Source organism: Saccopteryx leptura, chromosome 5 (assembly GCF_036850995.1).
Source record: "Saccopteryx leptura isolate mSacLep1 chromosome 5, mSacLep1_pri_phased_curated, whole genome shotgun sequence".
In the NCBI taxonomy this organism is placed as follows: domain Eukaryota; kingdom Metazoa; phylum Chordata; class Mammalia; order Chiroptera; family Emballonuridae; genus Saccopteryx; species Saccopteryx leptura.
The window spans coordinates 27263112-27274514 of record NC_089507.1 but is presented as its reverse complement, the minus strand read 5'-3'; the positions used below and the strand labels follow the sequence as shown (position 1 = coordinate 27274514).

At 48.2% G+C, this 11403-nt stretch overlaps 1 protein-coding gene across 6 annotated transcripts in view; it reads right to left on the bottom strand.

The window, feature by feature from the left end:
• Nucleotides 1-11403, bottom strand: part of TBC1D1 (TBC1 domain family member 1) — a 244641-nt gene that overhangs the window by 30029 nt on the left and 203209 nt on the right. For all 6 annotated transcript variants that reach the window (XM_066387172.1, XM_066387171.1, XM_066387173.1 and 3 more), the window contains 2 exons: nt 6413-6574; nt 11-169 (listed from right to left, as the gene is read on the bottom strand). In XM_066387172.1, coding sequence (XP_066243269.1) covers nt 11-169; nt 6413-6574 — 321 coding nt within the window. The remainder of the gene's footprint in view (nt 1-10; nt 170-6412; nt 6575-11403) is intronic.

The window sequence follows — 11403 nt, the reverse complement described above, 5'->3', positions numbered from 1 at the left end:
GCAGACTTACCGAGGTCGATGAGGATCGCGTGCTGCTGGGAGGTGAGCTGCTTTAAGAGTTCTTTGTACGGTGTGTCCTTTGGCTGCTGCTTACAGGGAAGCTGGTGTTTAAGGTGGCATTGCTCTGCGAGGAACTTCCAGATTTCACCCCGGTGATGACGTGGCACACCTTGGAGGGGGTGTAAACACAGAGGAAGACTTTATGCACAGAATGCAACTTAAAAATGAGTTGTGCTTTATTCCATTGACCTGAATTCTTGTTCCACTAGGAACCAGAGGCATAGGAAGCAACCACAGTTTTGTTCTAGCTGCTCCCTTCCTTCCTTCCTTCCTCCATAGCCCCCCACGTTTTCCCTCACCCCCGACCCCTCCCCACTTTCCTTCTGCCTTTCCAATGTATGCTCTGCATTATGGTAGGACCTGCAGAGATAAACTGCAAGTGATGGGAGCCCCTGGCTGGTGCCAGTGAACCGTGTCCGAGGGAAGAAGACCAAGCGTGTAACTGCAACGCAGAGTGGCGTCGCCTGGAGGGGACAATGTCAAAGTGAGGCGAACTGAGACGAAGGAAATCACGATGTCACAGAATCGTTTGCTTGTGCGAGGACTTGAGAGTGGGGAAAAGTTAGAGCGAAGACAAGCCAGAGGAAGAGAGCTAGTGTGTGTCTGTCACCTGGGGCACAGGACACATGTGAGGAGGGAGTGGGGCAGCCGGGCTGGAAGGGTTTCATTGCAGGCAAAGCTGAGGCAAGAAGCCCGCATTTCATCTGGTGGCTCTCGGGAGCCACGTGATGTTTTTGAGCTGGGAAGGGAAGAGCCTGATCAAAGCTGAGATTCTAGTATATTGATGAGACATCTCTCTGTGAGGGCGGGCTGGAGAAAGGGGCCACAGGCTGGACAGGGCACCGTCTGCATAAACCTGCTGTGGTGAACACCCGAAAACAAACAAAATCATCCAAGAGACTTTGCCCAATGATTCAAATTTGATTAATCTGAACACTCAAAGTGATAGAAAGTGTTGTATAAAACTAAGAAAAGTCCTCTTAAAGTCAACGATATTACTTAGGGCAAACCTCCTTCGAAAAAGTGATGGTTTTCAAAATTCAAAATTCAAAATTCTCTGGTGCATCATTGTCGCCAGCCCCAGTGTGGAAATGGGGAAAGAAAGAAGACTACAGAAAAGACACCAAACCTTTCTCATCTCTGACAAGAGTTCTCTTGGGAGAAAAGGAACCTCTGAATAAGGGATTAATCTTTCTCCCAACCAGAAAAAAAAATGTGACGGCTTCATGCGCTTCCCTGCCACTCAGAGAGCCTCCTTGGGAAGACGGCTTCTCTACACTTCACACTGGCCACGGCTGAGAGACGTTCCTATCCTGGGAAGAGGCTGCAGCAGCTACGATCACTGGCCTCTGAAGGCCTCACACACCTGACAGCCTGCGAAGGGAACAGCCTCGTGGCAAAGGTGCGGACACAGAGGCCAGTGAGAACGGGCCCCTTGCCCGAGGTCGCCCGGCTGGCTAGTGGCGGCCCAGGGAGAAGGACTGATGTTTTCTACCAATATTCTCCCATTAGAACGGTCAGACATGCTGCTGCTCACACGGGATACTGGAGAAAAAAGTATTTTATGCTTGTACCTGGCAATTAATAATAATCATTTGTGGATCTGAACTAGAGAGTAGTCAATTTATGATTCAGTCCACAAGGAATGATTTTGAAACAATCGCTCACAGCCATCTCTTGGAAAAACCTAAGGTATATATAGTAAGTAATTTGGATTTTCCCCTACACATACCAGTTGTTAAAAAAAAAAAGTTTGTGGGAGAAATACAGGGTCACACTTAACTGTGAAGGACCATACCCTACACATCTCCTCTGAATGTTTATCTTGGCATTGATCTGATCCATGTAGTGGGTTGAATGGTGGCCTCCAAAAAGAAACGTCTACATCCAGCCCTAGCCCCTAGAACATGTGAACATTAACTTGTTTGGAAAAAGGGTCTTCGTAGATATAATTAAGATCTGGAAATAAGATCATCACCCTGGATTATACGGGTGGGCCCTCTATCCAAGGACAAATGTCTCCGTGAGGAGAAGACAAGACGAGGAGGCCATGTGACCACAGAGGCCGAGACTGGAGGGGTACAGCCACACGCCCAGGGATGCAAGCAGACGCCAGAACCTGGCCGAGGCCAAGTGCAGCCCGCAGACTCCTTGACTTCAACTTCCGGCCTCCAGAATGTGAGAGAGTAATTTGTTGTGTCAGCCACCAGCTCTGTGACAATTTGCAGTGGCAGGAACAGGAAACTATTGCACCTTGGTATCTGCCTTTTTATACTATCTATTGCTTCTCTCTCTGCTATTCCTGCTCAGAGATGTATCTTAGGTATCTGTGTATATACACACACATGCTAGCTTTTAATATTGCAAAGCATATTAGAAATAACTGTGCAGGCCCTGGCCCTGGTGCAGAGGACAGAGCGCTGGCCTGGGACACCATGATTGCCAGTTCGGTCCTGGGGGTGCCGGCTCAATACCCTGAGGTCACCAGTTTGAGCCCTGGTCAGGGCACATAGGAGACACAATCAGTAGCACAACTAAGGGGAACAGCAACTTGATGCTTCTCACTCTTACTCTCAAAAATAAACAGAAAAAAAAAGAAAAATACGTGGCCTGAAAAACAGTCAGCATGTGAAGTGATCTGTGATTTATAGTGGGGCTTTTTACAAAATATTTTTTTCAAACTGGGAAATTTTCCCATGTTATGAGATGAACAATTTCCTCTTATTACTAAACCATTTCCATTAAACTTATCAGACCTTTATTATTTTTTTTAGAGGAAATAAAATACTGGCTGTGTCACTGGATAGTACCACATATTCTGGTATTTAAAAGAAAGTTTAGATGTGTTGTTTTAAAAACAAAGGGTCAGGCGAGAGAGACACCGGAGGGGTCTGCCTGGGCCCAGGGTGGACAGCCCCCCTCCACCCAAACGTAAGTGCCTTTAATTTTTATGACTTTTAAAGTAATACATGCTTGCTATTTAAATAAAAAATTAAAAACTTCTGAGAAGGCAAAAGGTATAAAGAAGAAAATGAAAAAATGCCCATAACTAGAGTGAATATATAATTCACCATCCAAAGCAGAAAGTTTGGAAGCAAAGGGGAGGACGGATACTGTTTTGCTAAAACAAGTAGTGACCCAGGGCTGCGCCAGGCCAACCAGATGTGCGTCACCTGCTTATTCCTCAGGTATCTACCTGCAAACGCCTCGTCACGCGGAGTATGTGAGGCCACGCGCACTTCTTCCTTTCACTCAGCAACTCGTCTTTTGCATCAATACAAACGCACTGTGTCATTCATTTTCAAGAAATAGGACATGGGTGTGGTCCCATGGTTGGGAATTTTCTGTTTTATTTTTGGGCTATTATACAATGTCACAATAAGCATTCTTTCCTGCTGCAGAACATTTTTGACTGATTAATATTAGAACAGGTTTCTGTACACGGCATTGCTGGGTCAGAGGTGAGCAGAGTCTGCACCTGGCCCATGTCGCCAACGTCGCAGAGGGCCTCTTCGCAATCCCATTCCTAGAAAAGCGCACTCTGGTTTACGAGGTTCTGCGTGACATCTCTTAAGCATTAAACAAATGAGGCCATTTAAATAAACCATTAAATAAAAGAAATCATTTAAATCCAAACTAAACTTTGAAATATTTAAAATTCCACAGAACTATTCTTCCTTCTCCCAAGCTGATGTCCTATCTCTGCTAATCTGATTCAGTTTTAACTTGGAAAGTTCATACATCCCTTAATGTCCCTCACTTAGGGGCCTCTTACTCATAAAGGGACTGTCTTTAAAGGGCTTGGAAGGGACTTGGCCTCTCCCTCAAAGGCCAAAGGTGTGGTTCTGATTTAATCTCATGTTTTATTCTGAGCGACAAGACAGACTGTGGTCATTTGTTTGGAGTCATTAAATCCTGTGTGTTGAAACCAGCTGAACAAGTGACAAAGCCCCTCTCACAGACAGAGATCTGGAGTTCCTGCCACGGGAGCCACGCGGCAATGTTGGGGACACATGAGGAAATCCCAGGTCAGCCTCTGCTCACCTCAGCATGCACATTGTCCCGCCATCTCTCCTTAACATCACTGCACAGGTTCCAGATGCCTGGAGTTTTTCTATCTCCCTCGTAAAATGCATGATGAAAGCTAACATATCCAAGTGTCAGGACTCTAAGAAAGTCAACGCCTGGAACGGCTGTCACAGACCCAGGAGATTTACCTTTTCTAGAAGCAAAGCCACCTGGAGACCATCATCTAGTCAACAGTGAAAAGGGAGAGGGCAAACTCATTCTTATCTCTGCTTCCTCCTTTTTCAAAATAGCTATCTAGGGCCACGTGGTGCAATGGTGAGCCTCCAGCAACCTCTATGGGTGCAAAGAATGTGAGAACTGGAATAGGGCTCTGAGACTCTCTGCTTGGTCCCTGCCTCTCATTCTAGCAGCCAGGCGGCCAGAGCCCAGAAAGGTGAGGACACCTGCCAAAGGTCACACAGGGAGCCCTGGCCAATTTAAAACCTGTGTCCTCACCGCCTGCCGTATTTCTGGCCTCAGAGCAGTATGGCCGAGGCACAGTTCAAACGCAGGCAGTAACACACAGGGCCTGCACAGATGGCATGAGAACGGCTCTCTGGCTGTCACTCAGCCGCTCTACGTCCCAGTCTCCTTATCCGTAGAAAGGGGAAGTCATCGCTAGTAATAACTACGCATTACTAAAGTTGATGCTGTCAAATCCAGATAAAGGTGAAAGAACGCCTCAGTCTAGTAGAACAAGACCACTTTGCTCCATTTACTCTTAGAGTTGAATGATGCATGTGTAACTTCTTCCACTGAACAGCTAATAAAGTCAGAAGAAAACCATGAGATTTATATGTATTTGTAACCCTATTTCTAAACACTTGGTTATTCGAGCGCACACTGGCCAGAACTCAGGAGCACTGGAATTAGATTAGACTCAAAAGTTCCTCCTCTTGCCAGCAGACACTCACTCACATACATTTTAAAAGAAATGGTTGTTTCACTTGAACGCTAATAGTCATCGAAATTAAGCTCTGAAATGGTGCTGCTCCAACTATTTGTGATGATGGACTGGTTTTTTTTTTTAAGTTTTCCAATCCATAGCAAATGAACACTTTTATAAAATACAGTAAAAAATGAATTAGTAGAAAAACAAAATGAGAAAAAAAAGATTGCCAAAATAAAAGTTCACATTTTTTAAAAAATAATTAGGATCTGTCAAATTATTAGAAAAGTTTTAAATGCTTAATCTCAAGTCCTGTGTTTGTATTGGGCCAGTAACAGTTCAGATTGGTACACGGTCAGCAGAAAACACACACAAACACACACACACACACACACACACACACACAGCAAAACTGCCCGCTCTCAGGGCCCTTTGGTGGAGCCGATCCATGCACTGTGCTCCTGGGAACCAGCTCATCTACCCTTTGCAGCAACCACTGTCACCACCCACATTGTACACGTGTGGAAAGTGGGGCTCAGAGAGGGTAAGTCATTTGCCTAAGGCCACACTGCACATTGGGAGGGCTGGGACCAGAATCGGGATGACCTGTCTGAAGTCTGCTCCCAACACTCTATGCTGTCTCCCAGGAGCACTCGGAGAGGAGCCACACCATCAGGTTTCAGTTTACTGCTCAACCTGGAGCATATCATCATATCATCGTGTCGTCACCCCGTCTGCAGGCAACTGAGTTCTCGGGTTTTCCTCTCTCTCCTTCCTGTCTCCCGGTTGTCTGGGCATTTTAACGGATTTAGTTAAGAGAACTCATGAAAGGCAATGAAGGTCACATCGATTAACTAAGTTATCTGGAAACAGGTTAACTAAAGAATGATAAATAGGAGAGAAATGCCCACTAAAATTGGATTTAATTTTTTCTTTCTTTTTTTTTGTATTTTTCTGAAGCTGGAAATGGGGAGAGACAGTCAGACAGACTCCCGCATGCGCCCGACCGGGATCCACCCGGCACGCCCACCAGGGGGTGATGCTCTGCCCATCCTGGGCGTCGCTCTGCCGCGAGCGACCAGAGCCACTCTAGCGCCTGGGGCAGAGGCCAAGGAGCCATCCCCAGCGCCCGGGCCATCTTTGCTCCAATGGAGCCTTGGCTGCGGGAGGGGAAGAGAGAGACAGAGAGGAAGGAGGGGGAGGAGTGGAGAAGCAAATGGGCGCTTCTCCTATGTGCCCTGGCCGGGAATCGAACCCGGGTCCCCCGCACGCCAGGCTGACGCTCTACCGCTGAGCCAACCGGCCAGGGCCTAATTTTTTTCTTTTTAATTTCCTACTTCTCCCCAACCCCCGGGAGGCGTGAGGTGGGCTGGACTGGTTCCCGGGAAGGCCTACCTTGCCCGACAGCCGAGTGTATCTTTTCCACGTCAAACTTAAGTTTGGACCTTCCTGGGGTGCTCAGCATCTTTTCCCACACTGCCGTTACTTCTTTAAGACAAGGAGTGATCTCTTCATAATCGAGCTTCAGGCGCTTGTTCAGCAAGTCATTTTCAGAAGCTGGAACAGACGTTTCAGAGCACGTTAGTGGTCACCACGGCTGCGTGTCCTTCACAACGTGGCCGCCTAACAAAGAAATTTTATCTAACTAAGGTGCTCCAAGGGTCTCCCTCTCAGAGCCACGCCTCCTTCAGGTGACCTCTCCCAGCAGCCACGCTCCCGCTTCCTGGAGACGAACAGAACACATCTACACTTCTCACACGGCTTCCCCTCGTGTATGTGGATAGAGCTATTATTTGCCACCAACCTGATTTAGTTTAAAGCTGCATTAAGAAGAATTATACCTAAATTATCAAACTGAAGGGTGGGGGGTGGGGAAGGTCAACATGGGAAGATTTTAAATTGACAATTCTAAGAAAGATTAAAACTGACAACCTCATTTCCACCTAAAACCACAAAATCCTCTTTAGGTACAGGGGTAATGTTGTCAGCCCCCCAAACCACTCCACATTACTTCTGAGATCTAGACTGTGAGTTTATTAGCAGAGCAGGCAGGTGTACGGCTAAGCGTAAGCCAATACCCGGAGTTCTGCAGAGCTGGTACACCCGACTTCTTTACGAGTAGTAAGTACTACACGCCCTCAGTTCTTTCTGTTTAGTAACATTTAATCTGAACGTCACTCCGAGGCACAGTACACCTGGTCCCCTCGGTCTCACTATGCTACGGAGCTTGCTGTCACCACAGTTTTTTTCTGGGATTAGGATCAGTCAGGGATCTGAAATGTTTTCTAGAACACAGGGGAGCTATCTGAGCCTGGAGTTCTCTTTAACAGATTTGGGCCATTTGGATCTTCTTTTAGTTTTCATTTCAGTTTTTGGTAAAGTGTATCTTTCAAGAAGTGTGTCCACATCATCTAAGTTGTTGAGTTTATCGGCATAAGGTTGTTCTTCGTCCTACAGACACTGATAAGTCAGCACACACATCTCACAAGTCTGGTCTGCCCCACCCCCTACAAGTACATCCACTCTCCACCCCAACCTGCCCCTGTCAGGAGCTGGCCGAGGCTCAGCAGGGTCCTTCCACCGGCAGGATGTGAAGCTCTCCGGATTTAAACCCCAGTTCCTCTTACTTTTAAAATGAGAATGACAGCTACTTCACCGAGTTGCTCTTATGAGGATTAAATAAAATAAAATATATTAAGTATTTGCAAAGTGTCTGCTAATTCGCAAGTGTTCCACAAGCTATATTATCAAAAATATAAAGACAGACAGTGGAAGGCACAAAATGTTGCTTTACAAACTAAGTGCTGATAGTGTAAAATAAAATATGTTCTTTTTCCAAGTTGGATATGGAGCAAAGATAACTTGGTATATCCGGCTAACAATACACTGGTGCTAAGACCTTATTCATCTGATGCATGGATTCTGTACTTAACGGACCCAATTACCGCCTTCAAATACAAATACATCAAAAGATCTCACAAAAAAGGCCTGCAGAGATCCCTGGTCCAGCCCCTCATTTCATGGGCACAGCAACTGAGAGCGACTTAGTTGAGGCGACTAAGGGGCTTGACCAGATTACCGACTGGCTGGTGAGTAGCCAGGGGCTCCAGGCCTAGTGCTCTCTCGTCTTTTGTGATTTTTCATCCACTATCTTTATTCTTTTGCTTCTTACTTTGAAGAATTCATAATCAAGGTCCTGCTAAACCATTCCCTACATCTGTGGAGTTCAAATTTTAAAAAAGTGTTGCCCTGGCCAGCTGGCTCAGTGGATAGAGTGTCTGCCTGGTGTGCGGATGTCCTGGGTTCGATCCCCAGTCAGTGCAGACATGACAAGTGACCGTCTGCTTCTCTTCCTCTCCCTATCCTCTTCTCTCTCTCCCCTCCCACAGCCAGTGGCTCAATTGGTTCGAGCATCGGCCCCAGACACTGAGGATAGCTCTGTTGATTGGAGCATCAGCCCCAGACAGGCACTGCCAAGTGGATCCCAGTGGGGGTGCATGCAGGAGTCTCTCCTCTCTTTGACTTAAAAAATGTTAACGCTAGATACTTTTGTTTGGCTATGAGGAAACACAGTAGGTGTCATCAGAGCTGAAGTAACCCTTGTGGCAAATCGGGTTCAGGACCAGCCCCGCTGAACACAAGCAGCACAGGCTCTCGGAGCCGATGACACTTCCTGGCGGTGAGTTCCATACGAGCATGTCTGGCTGCACTGAGGAGCCCAGCAAACAACAAGAGAAACCCGCTCTGAAGTCAACAGAACGGAAATATCAGACCTGAGAAGGCTTATTCCAGGTATTCCACCAGTGGCCCGAGCACATCCTGCTGTGAATTTAGTATCCTGACAACGCCGCTGCCTAAAATCAGTGGCTCCAAGATGCCCTTAAGCCAAGACAGGTGGTGCGGGCCTGTGGCGAACATCATGGCGCTGAGGCAAGAACGTAGCTGCTACACCAAACTGTTGACAGTAGTAAACAGGTGTCTACAGTCGGTCCCAGCCCTGTGAGTTTCGGGGGGGGGGGGCATCCAGGACTGCATGAGACCAGACGCTGTAACTTGGCAACATTGTCTTCTAAACCACTCATTACTATTAAACATGGATGCACGAGCTAACTTGGGCTCTGGATTAACATTCAGATCTGATTTGTCCGCTGTGTAGGGTGGGCTGCGGCTGCCCACCCCCAGTTCTGTGCCATGAGCAGCCACCTCCACAAATAAAACACTCTTCCAACTGCCACCACCTCTTGAAAGCTTAGGAAGGGAAGGCTGAGGGGCTGGGTGGCATCCTCAGTAACGACAGTAGATAACTTCCGAGCTTGTACAAATCTGACGTGTCATTGTGTAGATGTAATACGTGTAACATAGTCATCTTACACAAAAGATGCTGAACTGTGAGATTCAGTCCAACACGCACTAACATGCTGACCCAAACCTATGCATGTGTGCACTGAATCACGCCCTGCTGTCCTGCCCCGGGCTGCGTGCGTCCTCCTGTAGAATGAGGAGACGCGGCCCGGCAGAGGAGGTGCGGAGGGTGCCGCTCCGGAGAGCGGAGAGGCATCTCAGTCCCAGCATCCCCCGGGCTGCGTGCGTCCTCCTGTAGAATGAGGAGACGCGGCCCGGCAGAGGAGGTGCGGAGGGGTGCCGCTCCGGAGAGCGGAGAGGCATCTCAGTCCCAGCATCACTGGGAAATAAGCTGTTTCACTAGGGAGGTTACAATTCGGCTTCCAACGGTCGACAAGGACTGGGGCAGACTTTGCTGATGTGGTTTGGTTCTTTCTCAGATGCTGTGCTCCTAGAACAGTAATAAATAGTTGATCCATACATGCAAAAGCCAGGAACCTGGCTTACCCATAGGAAGAACCTCTTTCTACATGTTTATGTTCCGTAAAGCATGCCAGTTGGCTTTACCCGGTCATCAATTTCAAGAGCCAGTCCCAGCTGCAATGTAACTTTCCTTTTTAAAAGTAATTGAAAAAAAGATGCAATAAAATAACCCTCTCTCTAGCACATAGTACACTCCCTAGTTGGTTCTTGTCAATTTTTGTTTCTGTATTTAAGGACAAAATTCTGGCCCCCATCCCACCCAACCGGCCTAACTAGATATTTTTAGGCAGTTCACGATCAGGCTCCTACTGGTGATTATTCTTCAGCAATATACCAGATACTGTTCACACTGATACAACGCTTTCTAAATTATGACTAGCAAGTTTATTGTGCTTTCATGAAGGTAAACACGTTGACTTTCACAGAGCTAACACGAGCAATGAATCCCAGCAGTAAAAATGAAATGAATGCCCGTACAGGACAGAGCACTGCCAGATGACACGAGGAAGCAGCAGAAAGAAGCGGGAGAGCACCTGGCGAGGTGTTCCAGGTCACCTCAGACACGGTCCCAGTGCGTCCGGTCCGGCAGGCGAGCACTTGCACAGCCTCACAGGCAGGCGAGCACTTACACAGCCTCTCAGACCGCTGCTTCTGTGGTGCACCGAGCTCACTCACTGCAGTCACGGTTCTTCCCAGCGGTCCCAGTGCACCTGTCCGGCAGGCGAGCACTCGCACAGCCTCACAGACCGCTGCTTCTGTGGTGCACTGAGCTCACTCGCTGTAGTCACGGTCCGGCAGGCGAGCACTTGCACAGCCTCACAGGCAGGCGAGCACTCGCACAGCCTCACAGGCAGGCGAGCACTCGCACAGCCTCTCAGACCGCTGCTTCTGTGGTGCACTGAGCTCACTCGCTGTAGTCACGGTTCTTCCCAGCGGTCCCGACAGCCCCGCCAGCATCAATCCCATTTCTCAGCTAAGCCCTGATTTTCTGTGGCTGTCATGTGCACGACTGGCCGGGATAAGGGCCAAGGTTGGTGACCCACATGATAAACACGGTGGCCTTTGGGATTTCAGCAAAAATCCCAACCAATGTACATGGGAACGTCATTGCTGTGCTACAGAGCTGCCACTTCGCTGATGACACAGTGCCGCCATCGCTCTCCGACCTCGCTTAGACACCTGCTCTTACGATTAATTACCTTCAGGAGCACACGAGAAAGTGGTAGAGAAACAGAGCTGGGAGAACCCCTAGCCCTCGCTGCACTGAGGCCCTCACGCAGCCCCCTCCCACAGGACCCTCCTGGGGTGACCCCCGCTCTCAGCTCCGACCTGCGTCCACACCCCTGAGCAGCCTCTCACACCTGCTGGACTACTTCCGTATCAGGAGGTCTTACGACCTTACATTTCACTTCTTGTTCATGAACTGTATTCATCAAATCTAGTGTCTTAAAGACTTTCAGCTCTTTACAAACATCCAGAGTATTATTAAGGAGTGAAGACTCACAATCAAGGAGGAAGCTCACGCACACGTGCAGGAGTGCCCCCTTCCCGGCCTCTGGTGC